The sequence below is a fragment of the Dendrobates tinctorius genome, unplaced genomic scaffold (assembly GCF_039654945.1).
Source record: "Dendrobates tinctorius isolate UK_male_01 unplaced genomic scaffold, ASM3965494v1 ptg000070l, whole genome shotgun sequence".
NCBI lineage: Eukaryota > Metazoa > Chordata > Amphibia > Anura > Dendrobatidae > Dendrobates > Dendrobates tinctorius.
The window spans coordinates 63,054,742-63,076,297 of NW_027361738.1; the positions used below are offsets into that span (position 1 = coordinate 63,054,742).

At 40.6% G+C, this 21,556-nt stretch overlaps 1 protein-coding gene across 1 annotated transcript; it reads left to right on the forward strand.

Moving 5' to 3' along the window:
- The first annotated feature begins 5,242 nt into the window (after positions 1–5,242).
- LOC141095623 (patched domain-containing protein 3-like) lies at positions 5,243–21,160 on the forward strand. Its single transcript, XM_073581741.1, has 4 exons — positions 5,243–5,986; positions 13,140–13,261; positions 13,930–14,075; positions 16,429–21,160. Exons 1-4 carry the CDS (start codon positions 5,243–5,245, stop codon positions 18,057–18,059), a joined length of 2,643 nt encoding a protein of 880 aa, XP_073437842.1. The 3' UTR covers positions 18,060–21,160.
- Positions 21,161–21,556: the final 396 nt, after the last annotated feature.

Below are 21,556 nucleotides of genomic sequence, written 5' to 3' on the forward strand. Positions count from 1 at the left end.
GTTGTACAGGCCAAATCGCTAGCAGCAGAAGCAGTTTTTTTTTCTTCTCAGCAGGACAAAAAAAAAAAATTGGGATTGCTTTTAAAAAAGCAGTTTGCGGAGCAGTGGGTAAACAGCAATGCAGGAATGTCAGGAAGCCTTAGAAGGCAGCCCAACAACCAACACCACTGATACACCACTATATAGCCTCCCCTTGCACTGCACACACAGTGACTGGTGTGTTGTGCAGGCCAAATCGCTAGCAGCAGAAGCAGTTTTTTTGTCTTCTTCCCTGCCTAACGCTCTCCCTACAGAATCAGCAGCAACCTCTCCCTATACTGATATCGGCAGAAGTAAGATGGCGGTCGGCGTGCACGCCCTTTTATACCCCCTGTGACGCCCACCAAAGCAAGCCAATCACTTGCATGCCCTTCTGAAAGATGGTGGTGACCCCTGCCTATGTCATCACGTTGCCCACAGTGTCCGTGGATCCTGATTGGCTGAAAAAGAGCGCAAAACAAACTTTTGAAACGCGACTTTGGCGCGTAAGTCGCCGACCTCGTGGCCGACCTCATCCTAGGGTCGGGTTTCGTTTCATGAAACCCGACTTTGCCAAAAGTCGGCGACTTTTGAAATTTTTCGACCCGTTTCGCTCAACTCTAATAATGACTATGGATACCACTGTGTATTTACGGTACATTTATTAGGAAGTGATACCATTTTCAAAACTCCACCTTTAAAATTATTCTAAGCTGCTGTTAGAATGTTTGTTAACCCTTCAGGTACTTCACAGGACTGAAAGCAAAGTGGACTGAAAAAATGAAAAATTACATTTTTTTCCACTAAAATATTGTTTTAGCTGGAAATTTTTAATTTTCACAAGGAGTAATTGGAGAAAATAGAACCTAAAATGTATTACACAATTTCATCCGAACTTGGCAACACCCTATATGTGATCAAAAACTGTTTGGGCACTCGGCAGGGCTTGGAAATGAGAAGCGCTGTTTCTTAATTGTATTATAAATGTGGCTGGAATAGATTATGGGACCAAACAAAAAAGTCCCAGCAACAAACATCCAAATCAGATGGTTGAATAGACGTTAAAACTTCATCTTTATTGCAATATCTTTAAAAACATGCTGTTAAAATTGTAGATCCTGGGGATTACGCGTTTCGAACAAAAATATTCTTAGTCATAACCGTGTCTATGATCAGTACAAAAGCAGAGGTAAAATAGAAAAGGAAATGAAGTGAGCAATTAATCATGTAAATAAGTCAATTATGCTAATGACACAAAGAGAAAAAAAACACACATGTTCATAATGTCATAAGTGTGCAAACATAAATTCAGTAATAATACATAATATCCGTTCTCTTATTCAATCCAGAAGAGACTCTGCAATTAAGCTTAAAATAAATTGCGGTTCTTTGAAATGCAATGCTTTGTCTCCATCACTGCCTCGATCACTGCTAAGGCTAGTTTCACACTAGCGTTACCAAGCGCAGGGCTGCCGCTAAGCTCCTCCCCCGGCCGCGCCTCCTCCGGTCAGCTCCTCCTCTGGGCGCATGACGCTGCATGCGATCAGCGTACCCTATATTTAGAGTTGGGTACGTTGGCCGTGCCCTGGTATGGTTTTGCTGGCGCATGTGCCCTTTTTGCTCTGCGCCGAGCGCACAAAAATGCAACAGAGTGCGTTTGGCGCATAGCACAAAATGGGTGCATGCGCCAGCAAACCATACCAGCGCACTCAACGCTAAATATAGGGTACGCTGATCACATGCAGCGTCATGCGCCCAGAGGAGGAGCTGACCTTAGGAGGCGTGGCTGGGGTCGGAGCATTGCGGCTGCGCTTGGTAACGCTAGTGTGAAACTAGCCTAAGAACTTCTTCTAATGCATGAACATGAAAAAATCTAAACAACCTTTATGGACAGACGAAAAATGATAAGAAGCTCCTGATAAACTTCTTGTTGTGACATTTGTAACATCATATATGTGTTTCGCAATTCTAGTCCTGACAGGTGGTGCATCCCACATAGTGCAATCTTCAATATGAGTACGTGATAACATAAACCACATAGGTTGTGCTTTTTCCGAGCACGATCCTGGAGTCCACACCCAAAGCCAGAGGAATTCCTCTAATGGTGAGCTGAATACCCTTTTTTTTTTCTCCTACAGTATATAGATTATGGGACATCATGTCTCATTTGCAAAGCCCCTGAGGTACCAATGCAGCAGAACCCCCATAGCAGAAAGTAGACTTTTAGATGGAATAGGTAGAAGGAGACAAGGTTCTCATCCAAACATTCTAAACAATGGGGGTCTCCAAGAAGACAGAAACAGAAATGTTGTGTACTCGGCCAAAGGAAGCAGGTCTGAACAATTATCTTGGTGTGAATCGGAGAATATTTGTAAATGCTGCTCCATGGACTGATCAATTTTTGCAATCACAAAAGCAAGAAAAAAGACCAATGCATACAAATAGCACACACCTAAATAAGAAAAAAATATTTACCACAAGAAGACACATACATGATAAAACACCACCCCTGACGAAGCTGCAGCAGCAGCGCTATGCGTGGGGCTTCCCACTCACCTCAGGTCCGGGACCTTGCTTTCTATCATGACTATTTCCTGACAGCCTGACTGGACTGCTCCTGTGGTAATTTGCCCTATAGCCTACTATCCGTACACACATTTATGGTGCTTGGATGCTATTTTATGCTAGACCATTTGCATATTCCTATTAGTGGTCTATCACTTTACTTGATTATCGCATTCTCCTCGTTCAGAGCTATTTTGTTAGGTTTATAAGGTCATTTGCACACTTTTTTTTTTTTTTCCAATCTTGGGGACGCCCAATTTTGGATTATTTATTCAAATGCTAACATAAGGTTCATTCATTGGAGCGTACTCATATTTTCATGTGTTTTGGTCATTTTATCATACATACAGTATGTCTGTGTCATGTAGAATCAGGTTTATGCACCACCTGTTATAAGCATGGGACCTTGGGTGATGTGTTATTCTCATTGTAGTTTTTTAATGGTGTTTTATCATGTATGTGTCTTCTTGTTGTCTGGTATTTGAATACAATTATTGATTTATAGATATATATTTTTTTCTTATTTAGGTGTGCACTATTTTTATGCATTGGTCTTTTCCCTTGCTTTTGTCCTTGCTATTTGTGCAATGCATTATGCAGCACCCTATCAGCTAGTATTACCCCATTGGTAGTGCACCTTATATATTTACTGTTCAATTTTTGCAATCAAACAAATAAAGAAGCACTCTGTAGCGCTATAGCATGCAAACATGAAATATGAAAATTGAATTGCATTACTGCACTTGAAATATGAAAAATTGAGAATGCGTAGCGGATACATTGGCCAATTCATATGTACCTGGCAGCAACGTTAAGGCGATTCTCATTGCCAGGACCTAATCCTTCCTCATTCTGAGGCTGTAAAATTCGGGACTGCAATCAGATGTTATCCAACAGCAGTCAGATGTTTTCCATGGACCCATAGACTTGAATGGGTGAGTGGCATACAATTTAAAAATGAAATCACAGCATGCTTAAAATATCGTAAAGCATTTGTCCGATGTATACACTGGTGTGAGGCAGCTCTTAGAGTAAGTGTGGACAAGTGGGTTCCCCTCTACATATTCTGTGAAGCTGCTTACAAATATGTCATCTCTGGAAGGCACCACCCGTATTATTATCAGCTTAATGGACATAATCATTGCATTTAGCCCTGGAATACCCCCACTTCTGATTGGGCTAGGTAGAATTCTTACATCTCCTAATATCCAGCAAACTCGTTGTCACTAGACACTGGAAACCAATACAACAGCACCTCATCATTGAAGTCAATAAAATAATTTGCCAGTATGAGAAAATGGTGCTTTAATGCAACTCCTTCACAAATGTTATTGTATTTGGGAGTTATGACTATAAACCTCTGTTTCCATTAAACTTGTACAAACAGAGATGTGGACTCCTTTTTTGAACTAGTCATTTCCTTTATATAGCTTCCCATGGCCTGGTGTCTGAATAGTTGAACCCCGGTCCTGCTCTTCCCCATCTACTGTACACTGAGGTGGCCTGAGTTTTTAATACTAGAGGCTTTTACGCTTTTTTGATCAAAAACAGTGTTTACTAAATACCAGTAGGCCATATAATATTTAAAAAAAAAAAGAATGCATGGCTAATGGCATAAAAACTGTCAGATTTTCTTCTTTTCCCACTAATAAAAACATCAGCTTCTGTGAAAAAAAAATATGCTGAACCCCAACCTAGCTACATCATTTGAAAAATTAATAATGTGTTGGCTATATTTCATAAAACATGGTTTTTATTGTCCTAAAACAGAAAATAACTGTACTATATTTACGTGATATCTTTTTTTATTCTTGTCAACCTGTGAAATTTCATTTCCATGTCATTTTTACTCAACGATAAACAGAAGAGAAGCTCAATTTTTGTGCTTTTTTTCAAAATGAAAAGTTAGCCACATTTTAAAGGGTTTGTATTAGTTATCATGGTGTGGTACATTTAAATTTTTGCGCTTAGCTGAAAAGATTTTAGTTGCAACATGTAGAGCTGTGTAAACAGTAACGTGTTGGTGTGCACTCGGCGTTTGTTACGGGTGCCATTTGGACTGTGATTGAACCCAACAATAAGTGGAAAGTAAAATCAGCCACACCTGTCTGTTTTTCAAATGCTTCACAAGAAGTCATCTTATTGGTGTACAGAGTCAATATACTATTATATGGAAATAAAGGCAACCATTTTGGGGAGACATTTTGACTTGTCCCAGGTCTTTTTCGCTCAGTCACTGTGCCCAGCAAGGAGAGAGGGTGGAGAAGGCACAATCTGCCCTGTGAGTAGTTGAGCTCTATAAACAGCCCCTAGTTCATTGTTCTTATCATGTCATGCATTTCATTTGGCAGGCGGCCTGGGCAAGTCTTTCCCAGTGAACGCACTTTTGTTTTATTTGTATTAATAATAATAATGACTGGACTTTTAGCCATCATACTGTGAAGAACACATCTCCTCGTGCAAAGGTCAATTGTGCATTAGTTACCGTATAAACCAGATATGGAAAACTTCCTTCTTCCTTGGAACTTCTTTATTGGCAATAGAAAGCATTTGTCATCCAATTATTTGCTGCTGCTGGCATCGATGAGGTTTGCTATATAATCACTATTAACAGTAGAAGCATATCCGTTCTTCATTCTTTATAGATATTATAGGATTGATGATGGCCAGGTGTCACACAGACTGTATACAGAAACCGCTCTCTCGTGCATTCAGTTGGCTTGGTAAGCTGGTGGGAAGGTACCCCTGGTGGTTCCTACTAATTCCTTTTGCTCTATCTGCTGGCTTGGGAGCTGGGTTTTACTTTTTACCCCAGAGACAAGCAAATGACATAGAAGAACAGTTCACCCCAATCGGTGGCCCGGCTAAAAGTGAGAGAGAATTTGTAAGGACACATTTTCCCACCAATGACTCCGGGCAGTTTTCTCCACAGCGACTATATACAGAAGGTTTGTTTGTTTCGCTCATAGCTGTAAGTACATCTGATAATGTCATAAACGTTCAGACCTTTGAAGAGCTTATGAAGCTGGATGAGATGGTGCAGAACTTCACAGTGATGGATCCCGCTGCTAATGAAAATCTCACATTTCAGCAACTGTGTGCAGAGATACAGGGAAAAACATGTATGACAGCTAACCCACTCCTCTCTGCAGTACAAGGTAATGTGACTCTGATAGAGACAATACCAATAAGTTACCCCATGTTTCAAGGTAAAATATTCCTGGGAACATACCTGGGTGGAGTGACGCTAAATTCAGATGATGTTGTGCAAAAAGCCAAAGCAATAAAATTAGTATATTATCTGAGAGAAGACAGCGAGAGCGAAGGAGAAAGAAGCCTGCTGTGGATCAATGAATTTATCAAATTCTTCACAAAAAATAGTCTTCAACTCACTGAAATAAAGGTAAGGATTTCATCATGATTTCTGAAACATTGCTAAGTATAAAATCCCTTTAATATTCCTTAATAAGCACTTTTTTTTGTTCAAAGTAATTTTGTGATACAGAAATATAAGTAGTTACTATGTAACTGTAATTTAACATTGTGCCTTTAGTAGTGAACACTATGAAACATATATAGCGTTAATATCAATTTTGGAACAGCTGCTTGCACCCTAAATGATGGCATAAAGAGCTAATTTGTTTGCTGGACCCATAGGCATATTGTATGCCACTATGTTTTCCTCTAGAAGCAATGTTTATAGAGGAAATATCACAAAAAACACAATTTCTTTACAACTTAGTAAACCGTAACCCTCTGAAAAATAATGTTCCTAATATAGCAATTAAAAATAATTTTGAAAAAAAAAATTGGATATAGGGTGCTCGTATTATGTCTGAATTTGAGGTCTGAATTTCTGGAGAAGGAGAAATATACATATATTCACACACCGATAGCTGATAAATAATTACTCAAGACTATACTCTTTTAGGTAAAAAACATGAAATCTCACGGCCATATAGTATAGGATGGAAGGGGAGAAAATGGTTACGGGGAGTTAGTTAATTTACAAGTTATGGTAATAATTTACAAATATTACAATTTTCATTTTATAATGATTTAGATGAAAACATATATATATTTTTCAGAAGGCTAACATTTTTTATTTGTTTGAAAAATGTTCATTATGAAATTAGAGACAAAGATCCAATATAAACCCAAAGTTCTCTATAGATGTCGTAATATTGAGTCATAAATCATAAATCCAATACAAGCAGCAAGAGCTCTTAAAGTTTTAACACACATTATAAAATATGCTGTGTATTAGAATCTATGAACTGTATTTATTTAATCAGTAGATGTGGGCCCGATGCTATCACATCGGGAGGGCAGTGACATCATGATGGGGGCAGCTGTGTGGCGCTGGGGGTGGCGGCCCACCCACCTCCGTGCAGTCACAGCCGGCAGGAAAGACGGTGCTTTGCGGCCTGTGCTGGAGATGGGGTGCGGCGTCACCAAAGGGTGGCCGCACCCCATCTCTAGGACAGGCCTCAAGCCGCAGTCTTTCCTGCCGGCTATGACTGCACGGAGGTGGATGGACAGGCAGGCAGCGGCGGGATCTGGTGTGTGTAGTTAGGCGGCTGGTCCTAGCGGCATCCCTCTCATTATTCCCCCCTCATTACACCCCCTCATTACACCCTCTCATTATACCCCCCCATTACACCCTTCTCGTTATACCCCCCTCATTACACCCCTCTCACTATACCCCCTCGTTACAGCCCTCTCGCTATACCCCTCTCACAGCCGGCAGGAAACACTGTGCTTTGCGGCCTGTGCTGAAGATGGGGTGCAGCGCCACCAGAGGGCACCCGCACCCCTTCTCCAGCACAGGCCGCAAGCTGCGGTCTTTCCTCTCGGCTGTGACTGCATGGAGGTGGGTGGGTGGGCAGGCAGCGGCGGGTCTGCCGGTGGTGGGGGGGTCCGGCGGCGGGGCCAGCAGCAGCAGGGGGTCCTGGCAGCGGCCAGCCGGCAGGAAAGACAGTGATTTGCAGCCTGTGCTGGAGATGGGGTGCGGCGCCACCAGAGGACGCCCGCACCCCATCTCCAGCACAGGCCGCAAGCCGCGGTCTTTCCTGCCACTGTGACTGCACGGAGGTGGATGGGCAGGCAGCGGCAGGTCCAGCGGCGGCGGGGGGTCCACCGGTAGGTCTAGCAGGTCTGGCGGTGGGTTCAGTGGTGGCAGGGGGGTCCGGCTGCGGGGGGGGGGGTCCGGCAGTGTCCCGCTGGTGGTACTGTGGAAGGGCCTGGTACCACCAGCGGGTGCCATATTGGAATACCCAACACTTGGGTATTCCAATATGGCGGCGGGACTGCGCCTGTTGCTGATTGGTCGCAGCCGGCCGGGCGCGATCAATCAGCGACGTGGGATTTCTGTTACAGACAGACAGACAGAATTAGACGATTATATAGTAGATTAATCATTTCATTTGTGCTGTATTGTTATCATCCACATTTTTTGTCATTAACTTTTAATGGTAAAATCACTTTTTCTTTTGCTGTGGTGTGACATAAAGTTGCACCACAAATTGTGGTAAAAGTTTCGTTACATTTTTGTCATACTTTTAAATGGAAAAAAACTAAAAATATTTTGCATTAATTTTTCCTTTAAGGCAAAATTAGTAACAAAAAAGTGACAAATGAGACAAAATGTGATTTAGGGAAAAAATATAAAATTATAAATTTATAAGATTTCTAAATAAAAATGTGGAATTTACCATACTAGAGATTAGCAGAGCAGGCAAAATTCAAATCCACCTATTTTCTCACTTTTTCCAAGAAAATTCAATTTGAGAAGTTATTCTCTGCTAATGTAATCTCCTTTATCATGCTCTGGGGTCTATCCAGATCCCAAAACATAATAAACGTAATATGGAAAAAGTATGATAAATACGTATACTCACCTTACTGATCTCCTCTCTAGTCCCTCCACTTCTCACCGTCACTCGTTGGGTCCTCGTCACATCTTCTGATCCCCCATCTCTCACTCTGGTTTGGGATTTCCGCATGAACGGTGCTGATCAGAAGATCCTTGATTTCAGAGGGAAAGACACGGAACAGAAAGGAGGATAGTTTGCAACTACAGACAGATTTGAGTAAATTGGAGAGTTGGGTTGAAAAATGGCCAATGAGGTTTAACACAGATAAGTGTAAAGTTATGCACATGGGAAGGAGAAACAGATGCTACAATTACAGTTGTGGCCAAAAGTATTGACACCCCTGCAATTCTGTCAGATAATACTCAGTTTATTCCTGAAAATGATTGCAAACACAAATTCTTTGGTATTATTATCTTCATTTAATTTGTCTTAAATGAAAAAACACAAAAGAGAATGAAGCAAAAGGCAAAACATTGATCATTTCACACAAAACTCCAAAAATGGGCCAGACAAAAGTATTGGCACCCTCAGCCTAAAACTTGGTTGCACAACCTTTAGCCAAAATTACTGCGACCAACCGCTTCCAGTAACCATCAATGAGTTTCTTACAATGCTCTGCTGGAATTTTAGACCATTCTTCTTTGGCAAACTGCTCCAGGTCCCTGATATTAGAAGGGTGCTTTCTCCAAACAGCCATTTTTAGATCTCTCCACAGGTGTTCTATGGGATTCAGGTCTGGACTCATTGCTGGCCACCATAGAAGTCTCCAGTGCTTTCTCTCAAACCATTTTCTAGTGCTTTTTGAAGTGTGTTTTGGGTCATTGTCCTGCTGGAAGACCCATGACCTCTGAGGGAGACCTAGCTTTCTCACACTGGGCCCTACATTATGCTGCAAAATTTGTTGGTAGTCTTCTGACTTCATAATGCCATGCACACGGTCAAGAAGTCCAGTGCCAGAGGCAGCAAAGCAACCCCAAAACATCAGGGAACCTCCTCCATGTTTGACTGTAGGGACCGTGTTTTTTTCTTTGCATGCCTCTTTTTTTCTCCTGTAAACTCTATGTTGATACCTTTGCCCAAAAAGCTCTACTTTTGTCTCATCTGACCAGAGAACATTCTTCCAAAACGTTTTAGGCTTTTTCAGGTAAGTTTTGGCAAACTCCAGCCTGGCTTTTTTATGTCTCGGGGTAAGAAGTGGGTCTTCCTGGGTCTCCTACTATACAGTCCCTTTTCATTCAGATGTCGACGGATAGTACGGGTTGACACTGTTGTACCCTCGGACTGCAAGGCAGCTTGAACTTGTTTGGATGTTAGTCGAGGTTCTTTATCCAACATCCGCACAATCTTGCATTGAAATCTCTTGTCAATTTTTCTTTTCCATCCACATCTAGGGAGGTTAGCCACAGTGCCATTGGCTTTAAACTTCTTGATGACACTGCGCACGGTAGACACAGGAACATTCAGGTCTTTGGGGATGGACTTGTAGCCTTGAGATTGCTCATGCTTCCTCACAATTTGATACATAAAATGATACATAAAATGAGAACAATGGGGATAGGGGAAAATATGTGTAGGTGGGTTAAGAGCTGGCTCAGGGATAGGAAACAAAGGGTGGTTATTAATGGAGCACACTCGGACTGGGTCACGGTTAGCAGTGGGGTACCACAGGGGTCAGTTTTGGGCCCGCTTCTTTTTAACATATTTATTAATGACCTTGTAGGGGGCATAGAGAGTAGAATTTCAATATTTGCAGATGACACTAAACTCTGCAGGGTAATTAATACAGAGGAGGACAATTTTATATTACAGGAGGATTTATGTAAACTAGAAGCTTGGGCTGATAAATGGCAAATGAGCTTTAATGGGGATAAATGTAAGGTCATGCACTTGGGTAGAACGAACAAGTTGTATAATTATGTGCTTAATTGTAAAACACTGGGCAAAACAGTCACTGAAAAAGACCTGGGTGTATGGGTGGATGACAAACTCACATTTAGTGGCCAGAGTCAAGCAGCTGCTGCAAAGGCAAATAAAATAATGGGATGCATTAAAAGAGGCATAGATGCTCATGAGGAGAACATAATTTTACCTCTATATAAGTCACTAGTGCGACCACACTTAGAATACTGTGTACAGTTCTGGTCTCCGGTGTATAAGAAAGACATAGCTGAACTGGAGTGGGTGCAGAGAAGAGCGACCAAGGTTATTAGGGAACTAGGGGGTCTGCAATACCAAGACAGGTTATTACACTTGGGGTTATTTAGTTTGGAGAATCGAAGGCTTAGGGGTGATCTTATTACAATGTATAAATATATGTGGGGACAATACAAAGACCTTTCTAATGATCTTTTTACTCTTAGACCTGTGATGGGGACAAGGGGGCATCCTCTACGTCTGGAGGAAAGAAGGTTTAAGCATACTCACAGACGCGGATTCTTTACTGTAAGAGCAGTGAGACTATGGAACTCTCTGCCATATGATGTTGTAATGAGTGATTCACTACTAAAATTTAAGAAGGGACTGGATGCCTTTCTTGAAAAGTATAATATTACAGGGTATATACACTAGTCTCCTTAATATTGCGTTGATCCAGGGAGCTAGTCTGATTGCCGTATGTGGAGTCGGGAAGGAATTTTTTTCCCCAATGTGAAGCTTACTGTTGCCACATGGGGTTTTTTTGCCTTCCTCTGGATCAACATGTTAGGGCAAGTTAGGATAGGATATGGGTTGAACTAGATGGACTTAAAATCTCCCTTCAACCTTAATAACTATGTTACTATGTTACTATGTAATTTGGTTTCTCATGTCCTCAGACAGTTCTTTGGTCTTCTTTCTTTTCTCCATGCTCAATGTGGTACACACAAGGACACAGGACAGAGGTTGAGTCAACTTTAATCCATGTCAAATGGCTGCAAGTGTGATTTAGTTATTGCCAACACCTGTTAGGTGCCACAGGTAAGTTACAGGTGCTGTTAATAGCACAAATTAGAGAAGCATCACATGATTTTTCGAACAGTGCCAATACTTTTGTCCACCCTCTATTTTATGTTTGGTATGAAATTATATCCAATTTGGCTTTAGGACAATTCTTTTTGTGTTTTTTCATTAAAGACAAATTAAATGATGATAATAATAACAAAGAATTTGTGTTTGCAATCATTTTCAGGAAGAAACTGAGTATTATCTGACAGAATTGCAGGGGTGTCAATACTTTTGGCCACAACTGTACTTACTAAATGGGAAACTGCTGGGGAAATCAGACATGGAAAAAGACTTAGGCATCTTAGTCAATAAGAAGCTAAATTGGAGTGCCCAGTGTCAGGCAGCTGCCACCAAAGCAAATAGGGTCATGGGATGCATTAGAAGAGGTCTGGGGACACGAGATGAAAACATAATTCTTCCTCTGTACAAATCACTGGTCAGACCACACTTGGAGTATTGTGTGCAATTTTGGACGCCGGTGCTCAAGAAAGACATTACTGAACTTGAAAGGGTTCAAAGGTGGGCTACTAAAATGATAAATGGAGTTGGCTCACTACAATACCCAAAAAGGTTATCAAAATTATGTCTCTTTACTCTAGAAAAGAGAAGACTTAGGGGAGACCTAATATATATGTACAAGTATATCAGAGGCAATACAGAGATCTCTCCAATGAACTGTTTTTACCAAGGACTGTGGCAAGAACAAAGGGGCATTCTCTTCGTTTGGAGGAAAGACAATTTCTGCACTAGTATAGAAGAGGGTTCTTCACGGTAAGAGCAGTGAGGCTCTGGAATTCTCTTCCTGAGGAAGTGGTGATGGCCAACTCACTGAATGAATGTAAGAAAGGAATGGATGCTTTTCTTGTGAGTAACAGTATAGAAGGTTACGAATAACATAATATTATAGGTAGATGATTGACCCAGCTTAGGGGAAGGAATTTTTTTCCCTATGGAGAAAATTGGCTTCTACTCTGTGGGTTTTTTGCCTTCCCCAGGATCAACAATGCAGAACAGCTGCACTAAAAATAGGCTGAACTAGATGGACATAAGGTCTTCCTTCAGCCTTCAAAACTATGTTACTATGTTACTATGAAGAGAGGCAATGAGGAGTGGAGGGGCAGAAGAGGTGACTGGTAAGGTGAGTATAAGTTTTTTTTATCCTTTTAATGGCCCTTCATGGGTAAATAAATTTTGGCGAATGCAGATTTTTTGCAAAATTCAAGTAGAATTCAATTCCATTCAAATTTACTAATTCATAAACTATAAGTTACATTTTTACAGATCTCGTTTACATGTACAGTCACTTGTATATTATTTCTGCTCACTCAAGCTTTCCCATTGTAAAAAAAGCAGCACAAAAAATTTGCATCAAAATACATAGAACAGGTGAACTTATAATTATTGAAGATTCGTCCTGCACTTGACTATTTCCGAAACACTCACCTCTTTTGATCTGAAATTTATTCAGTTTATTATACTTTTTGCCGATTATGTCATTTTCCTGAAAACGAATAATGGAACCAAAACTCCCTACAGATGAAAGTCAATGTGAATAAAGCCTTGCTCCTTCACAACACTAGTACTAGTAATGTATCATATGAAGATGTTACACTCTACAGTCAGTATTATAGTGGTTTTTATTTTTGGTCTTTTGCTCATTAAAATATAAAATTGTTATAACCTCTTTTTATTTTCCAGGTATCTTTTTTCACGGCGATATCACGACAGCAAGAATTTGACGGCACAACAAAAACTGTGATCCCATTGTTTTCGATTACGTATTTTGTCACCATATTTTTTGCAGTTGTGTCCTGTATAAGGTAAGATAATGTAATGCAATGTGTATTTTGAGGATGAATTATCACTTGTGTGACATGTTTTAACTCACATCAAAAAATAACATTACTGAAGCATCTTATAATAGAACTTGTGTTTATCCTGTTACACTTCCTTGAAAATGTATGAATAAATCGAAAACTGGGTCCAACCATTTCTCGACAATGATCACACAATTTCTCGTGCCACTTGTCCATGTCTGACAGCTATTCCTCTGGAGCACCATCATCATCAGCAGCAGGTTATTCATCTCTGACTATTGAGAACACAATCACTGACACCTGAGTATAGCAAGCTTGTGTTTTCAATTGAGCAATAGAAAAAACGTCTGCCAGACACCTATGATGATGGCCTATCTTCCTTGAAAACTAAGGATCGGGCATGTTGAAATTCAACTTGTCTGACAATACATACCCCAAATATCTGCCACTAGCGGAGAGACAAAACATTGTCATTATTTATTTTTTTACCTTGAAAAAGGCACAGGTCTGGAATCGAAATGCGTTGGAAAAATTTAGACCCATTTTAAAACACAAAAAGTGTCCCATTTACCACAGCGCAGACCATTCAACATGATATCATCCTCTTCTACTAAGACACGTCCCATCATTTTCACTTTAGAAGTAACTATTTTTTTTTTACTACCCTCTAGATTTGATTGCGTGAGGAACAAGTTCTGGGTGGCTGGATTTGGAGTAATTTCTTCTGGATTGGCTGTTCTATCTAGTTTTGGCCTTTTGTTACTAGGTGGGGTGCCCTTTGTTGCTACTGTTGCAAATGCTCCATTCCTTATTCTTGGTAAGTTTCTAGATATTGACACAGAATACCGTTGTTTTCTGCTTTTGGATAATCCCTCTCCTCTTGAGCTTGAGTTTGTTTGTTTTTTCTAAAAAGAAAAGAAAAAGAAACCTGCACTTTAATGATCCTTCCCTGTCTAGTTCTAAGTTTCCATCCCTGCTCCCTGTGTCTGTTATTGTCTGTTGTGCTGACATCACATCAATAGCATGGCAGCCAATAACTGAGCTCTGCAGCTCTGCCCCAAAATAAGAGATTGAGTCGCTCAGAGCTATTTGGTTCATTGCAGTGCTGTAGATGTGACGCCACTGCAGACAAAAACAGACGTAAGGACCAGTGGTGGAAACTCAGTGCTGGATGCAGGGAGGGTGAATAAAGCAGTTTGTTGTTTTCAAGCAAACTGCAGAAAGATAATAGTGGTTTTACAAAACCAGATAACCCCTTGCTAAAAGCTTTTTGGATCCAGTCATGGCAATATTGTACAAATAAGCAATAAACCAGCAAGCCAAATATAATTTATGAGGTTTGAAAAAGACAATTTCTTCTAGGGATGTTTAACCATGACCATTTGATCTATCTACAGTTGTGGCCAAAAGTATTGACACCCCTGCAATTCTGTCAGATACTCAGTTTCTTCCAGGAAATGATTGCAAACACAAATTCTTTGGTATTATTATCTTCATTTAATTTGTCTCAAATGAAAAAACACAAAAAGAATTGTCCTAAAGCCAAATTGGATATAATTCCACACCAAACATAAAAAAGAGGGTGGACAAAAGTATTGGCACTGTTCGAAAAATCATGTGATGCTTCTCTAATTTGTGTAATTAACAGCACCTATAACTTACCTGTGGCACCTAACAGGTGTTGGCAATAACTAAATCACGCTTGCAGCCAGTTGACATGGATTAAAGTTGACTCAACATCTGTCCTGTGTCCTTGTGTGTACCACATTGAGCATGGAGAAAAGAAAGAAGACCAAAGAATTGTCTGAGGACTTGAGAAACCAAATTGTGAGGAAGCATGAGCAATCTCAAGGCTACAAGTCCATCCCCAAAGACCTGAATGTTCCTGTGTCTACCGTGCGCAGTGTCATCAAGAAGTTTAAAGCCCATGGCACTGTGGCTAACCTCCCTAGATGTGGCCGGAAAAGAAAAATTGACAAGAGATTTCAACACAAGATTGTGTGGATGTTGGATAAAGAACCTCGACTAACATCCAAACAAGTTCAAGCTGCCCTGCAGTCCGAGGGTACAACAGTGTCAACCCATACTATCCATCGGCGTCTGAATGAAAAGGGACTGTATGGTAGGAGACCCAGGAAGAACCCACTTCTTACCCCGAGACATAAAAAAGCCAGGCTGGAGTTTGCTAAAACTTACCTGAAAAAGCCTAAAACGTTTTGGAAGAATGTTCTCTGGTCAGATGAGACAAAAGTAGGGCTTTTTGGGCAAAGGCATCAACATAGAGTTTACAGGAGAAAAAAAGAGGCATTCAAAGAAAAGAACACGGTCCCTACAGTCAAACATGGCGTAGGTTCCCTGATGTTTTGGGGTTGCTTTGCTGCCTCTGGCACTGGACTGCTTGACCGTGTGCATGGCATCATGAAGTCTGAAGACTACCAACAAATTTTGCAGCATAATGGAGGGCCCAGTATAAGAAAGCTGGGTCTCCCTCAGAGGTCATGGGTCTTCCAGCAGGACAATGACCCAAAACACACTTCAAAAAGCACTAGAAAATGGTTTGAGAGAAAGCACTGGAGACTTTTAAGGTGGCCAGCAATGAGTCCAGACCTGAATCCCATAGAACTCCTGTGGAGAGATCTAAAAATGGCTGTTTGGAGAAGGCACCCTTCAAATATCAGGGACCTGGAGCAGTTTGCCAAAGAAGAATGGTCTAAAATTCCAGCAGAGCATTGTAAGAAACTCATTGATGGTTACCGGAAGCGGTTGGTCGCAGTTATTTTGGCTAAAGGTTGTGCAACCAAGTATTAGGCTGAGGGTGCCAATACTTTTGTCTGGCCCATTTTTGGAGTTTTGTGTGAAATGATCAATGTTTTGCTTTTTGCTTCATTCTCTTTTGTGTTTTTTCATTTAAGACAAATTAAATGAATATAATAATACCAAAGAATTTGTGTTTGCAATCATTTTCAGGAAGAAACTGAGTATTATCTGACAGAATTGCAGGGGTGTCAATACTTTTGGCCACAACTGTAATTTGATTAGAATTTTAGATCTTTCAACCAATGATAAATGCGTGTACTTAATAAAAAGTCAGTTTGGTGTTTGTTTTTTAATTAGCTCATCAAAAGTTTCTTTACATTTACACTTTGGAATGTTATTACTGTTACTATTAGGTGTCGGAGTAGATGACATGTTCATCATGGTTTCCAGCTGGCAACAAACTAAAGTAAAGGATAAAGTTGAAGAAAGAATGGCTGAGACCTACGCGGAAGCTGCTGTCTCTATAACAATCACTACACTCACCGATGTACTCGCTTTCTACATTGGTATTTTGACTTCCTTCGAGTCAGTGCAGTCATTTTGTATCTACACCGGGACCGCCATCTTGTTCTGTTTCTTGTACAATATCACCTGCTTTGGGGCCTTCTTAGCTCTCAATGGCAGAAGAGAAGAGAGTAACAGGCACTGGTTCACTTGTATGAAAGTAGCAGAAAAAAAAGATGACCATCGTTCGTCTGCGTATAACATGTGTTGCGTTGGAGGAGGATACAGCCAAATCACTGATAAAGAAACTGACCATCCCATGACTAGTTTTTTTCGTAAGCAATATGGTCCATTCCTCACCAATATCTGGACTAAGATCTTTGTTCTTATTCTCTATGGAGGATATCTGGCCAGCAGTATATACGGATGTTTTCAGGTTCAGGAAGGAATTGACTTACGAAATTTAGCTGATGATTCTTACATTCGTTCATTCTATGATGATGAGGATTTATATTTTTCAGAATATGGTCCCAGAGTTATGGTTGTGGTGACTGAGAAGGTTTCATACTGGGATTCAGATATCCAGAGTAAGATTGACAGGTGTCTGGAGTCATTTATAAATAATTCCTATGTTAGTGGTGGGTCTCTCTCTGAATCTTGGATGAGCGTATACATTGAGATGGCTAACAAGATGAACCTGAACATCAGTGATGAAAACAACTTTATCAGTAATTTATCAATATTATTCAATGTAGTTCCAGACTTTGAACAAGATGTGGACATTCAGTCGGGAGCTATAACAGCTTCTCGTTTCTTTATCCAGACTGTAAATGTTACTTCAGCAGTGGATGAGAGAGACATGCTTAACCAAGTTCGAGATACAGCAAAGAGTTGTGAGATCCCGGTCCTTGTCTATCATCCTGCATTTATATATTTTGACCAATATGCCGTAATTATAGACAACACCATCCAAAATGTCGCTGTTGCCGCTGCCACCATGTTTGTGATCTCACTCCTGCTAATTCCAAATCCTCTGTGCTCTTTGTGGGTGACATTCACCATAGCGTCTATTATAGTAGGTGTTACCGGTTTCATGGCGTACTGGGATGTTAACTTAGATTCCATCTCCATGATCAACCTCATCATCTGCATTGGTTTCTCTGTAGACTTCTCTGCTCACGTTACATATGCTTATGTCTCAAATCAGAAAGCCAACGTCAATGACAAGATGATTGACGCCTTACATTCTCTTGGTTATCCTATAGTACAGGGTGCTGTGTCCACCATCCTGGGGGTAGTAGCCCTATCTGCAGCTCAGTGTTACATCTTCAGAACATTTTTTAAGATCATATTTCTGGTCATTTCATTTGGTTTGATACATGGACTGGTTTTTCTTCCAGTGTTTTTAACATTGCTTGGAAATTGTATGAGGAAAGATGATGCTACGAATATTAAAGATCATATAGATGAACAAAGATTAAACAATGGTCAAAAAGAAACAAAATTTGGTTATGACAACATAGATCCTGATTGCCCCTAGCTGTTTTCTTTAAAATTGTTTTTACATAGAGACAACCTTACTTAGAGACACCATCTGGGACTCCCCTTTTGCATTTGATAAAACAGTGGGCAGTCCCTAAATAAATTCTAGTACAAAATAACAAAATAGAATGGTCCCTAATGTCCACTGAAAAGGCCCAACTTTGTAGAAAAATACGGTCCTAAACTCCCTGGTATGCAGAGCGCACAGTCTTTAGCCACTCTTGCAATGAAAGAGACAGATCTTTGCTCTTGGCACTGAGCAAAACCGCACACTATTACCATTCATTAACTTAGTAGAGTACATGGCAGGGGTTTGTTAATGCAAAGACCAAGATCTTACTCTTTCACTGCGAGACTGGCTGTGGAGGGTTTTTGAGATCCCTCAACTGAAAAGTTTGGACATGAATTCTGTTAGAAAGTCGGGTTGTTTCCGAACACATTAAGGAACCTTCTGTTCTGTTTTTTTTACTAAATGATATTTAGAAATATCACCAATCTGGGGTTGCCCACTCTTTCAGTAAATGAAAAAAGCAGCACTAGATTGGTGTAAAGCAGGGGTCACACTAAGCGAGATCGTTAGCGAGATCGCTGGAAAGTCACCGATTTTGTGACGCAACAGCGATCTCGCCAGCAATCTCGCTTAGTGTGACACATATCGGCGACCAGCCCCCCCGCTGGATATCGCTGATCGTGCTTGAATGTCCCAGGCCATTTTTTGATCGTTGCAGTCCCGCTGGCCAGCACGCATTGCTGTGTTTGAAGCCGATGAGCGACCTCGTTGGCGACGCAGAACTCATGGACGCAGGCGTGAGTCGTCAGAATAGCTGCTGTGTGACAAGGTCCCAACGACCGCCCAGGTCGTTGCGTAGATCTGCCTGTTTGACAGCTTACTAGTGATCATGTAGCAACGCACCAGCGATCCTTACAGGTCGCATCGTTGTCGGGATCGCTGGTGTGTCGCTTAGTGTAACGGTACCTTAAGGGGTTTCAATAAAAAAAAATGGGCAAGGGAAGGAATTCTGATAAAAAGATGCAGTACTTCTGTTACATTCCTAACTACAGCCTATCTCTTGCCTCAGATATGGACAGCTTGAGACCAGTGATTGACAACATTAGTCATGTGTGCAGAAGGCTGCCCCCAAGAAAACAAACAACTGTAGGAAACATTAGAGCATCAACAATGAAAAAATGGGGAAACTTAACAGGTCAATTAAGCTTTCATTACATTTCCCTCTTTATCCATTTATTATTTGAAGTTGGAAAATCCCTTTAATACCAACTGTCTGCTCCCAGATTCACAAAAATGTAAAAAATTTACAGTCTCAAATTCTCTCTAGGCAGCGACATAGCTGTAGTGGTCAGAGAACAATGGCAGATATACAGTAATTCACCATCTATTAAGTTTACCCAGTGTAGAGGTTCAATCTCTCTGCTAGGCATTGGGCCTTAGATAGCGTTCACACAGGCAATACAGTTTTGGTCCAAACAGGTGCAGTTTTTATTGCTTTCCACAGGTTGCACAGCTCCTAAAACAAACTCAAACATAAATCCCTAGCCTTGTTCAAGTGCTAACTAAACAGAACAAGCCATGGCTACTCATACACGGCTGAGCTAGCCCCAGTTCGGTCAAACAAAGCAGCTATTGTCCAAAGCAACCACTGATAATTGCAGTTCTCTGCACACAGTCTATGCATGTAATCGTGATCACATACTGTATGTGAGTGCAGCCTCAAACAAACAGACTACAGTACTTTCTACCGCAGTCGGCTTCATACACAGAAGAGTCCTGATCCGAACTGTTGCGATATCCCCTTCAACCCGAGTTACAGCACCAAACAGAAGTGTTCAGCTTTGTGCACAGTTCACACTGGACAGGCTGCAGCTTCCACATGGTTCTCGGCAGCTCTCACAGACTGCTTAGTGCAGTCTCCATTCAGAGAGATACACCAGATTGTCTCTCAGCTACAGTTAACTCAACTCTGCATCATCCAGCGAACTTATAATCCCTCAGGAGACTGCCACTCCATGAAGCTACTTCCTGCTTCTTAGTAAAACCCTACATGTATATCTAATCAAGACACTGCAGAGCTGGGATTTAACACTGTCCTTCACAGCTATGGTACACTAGTCATATCCAAAAAAAAGGGATTCAATTTACTCAGCACAAAAAGTACATTGATTGGAGGTTTCTGCTATCAAAACCACCATATTATGTATGTACTAAATATGTATATTTGTATTTTCAAAAAATGCCAATATAAAAAATTGTATAAAGTTTGGAATACCTAAAAGATTTGTATATTTTCTAAAGATCTATGTAATGTAAAGTATTTTTCCTCTTCATTTATTTTTAGTAAATTAGAAGCACATGTAAAAACAACATATAGATTTAATCCTAATATGAACAAGAGGCATCTTTGCACCTACCAACAGCATGGAGTCATTTATTTTCCTTTATTTTGCCATGCACATATTACCTGGGTTGGCGATGCTCCAAAAGTAACTGCTGAGTGGCACGCATTCTTTCCTCAACCCCAACACGCCCCGAGGAAGAAGCACGAGCGAAACGAGCGTCAGGGTTAGGAGAGACGGCGTGCCACTCGGCAGTTAATTTTGGAGCATTGCCAACCTAGGTAATATGTGCATGGCACAGTTTGTTGTGACCTTATTATGAACATCATTATACAGAATCTTACATCCAATAGCTGCCATTATTGTGTTCTATTTTGACTTGATGTCCTGCCAGCGGAACTAATGTAACTTTGCATATGCACTTTAGCATTCTCTGGTACCATTCAGATGTCTGGTCATAGGGGCATATTATCAGTATGAGAGGTATGAATGTGTACCCTCATGTGTATATGCTGAATTTGATATAGGGGTGGCTACTAGGTTGATTCCAGAGGATTATTCTCTGTATAGCACATTTTATCTGATTGTATCCCCATGTGTGAAATTTTCTGTGTGTCATTATCACATATTAGTTTAACTAGGCAGCCTGTGTAATTGTGAACAGGACACTTACAGCCGTGCATATTTATGTATCTGTGTATTGGTTTATGCTGCTTCAGCTGTCCTCCCTATTGTGTTTTGAGGTTTGAGGCATCTTTTTAATATTATTATGTCTGTGTGATTTATCTTTTAACATTGGTTTAAATAAAGTGTTTTTCATTAATCCATATTTGTAAGCACTTCTTGATCTTAAAGCGGTGTATTCATTGCAGGATCAATACGGTTTTCTGGTATGTGTTGCCCACTTCACCTGTGAGGAAAATGGGCTTGGGTAGTATGTTTATCATTTGCAGAAATAATTAGAGGACAAATACACAAGTTACGTTCAACATTCTTGGCCAATTTAATATTCATATGTTGCATGGCACAAAATATATTTCTAATAATATCCTGTAATGTATCTTTATTATACTATTTTAATGACATTTTAGAAAAATACCTAAAATTAATTATAAATAATTAAGCGGTCTGTATTTTTATTTG

Bases quoted from the DNA above. Each gene is read 5' to 3' on its own strand.
- LOC141095623 (XM_073581741.1), top strand. From the start codon at position 5,243: ATGATGGCCAGGTGTCACACAGACTGTATACAGAAACCGCTCTCTCGT. The intron at 13,262-13,929 runs GTAAGATAATGT...ACTACCCTCTAG, and splicing joins GCAGTTGTGTCCTGTATAAG to ATTTGATTGCGTGAGGAACA. The intron at 14,076-16,428 runs GTAAGTTTCTAG...TGTTACTATTAG, and splicing joins TGCTCCATTCCTTATTCTTG to GTGTCGGAGTAGATGACATG.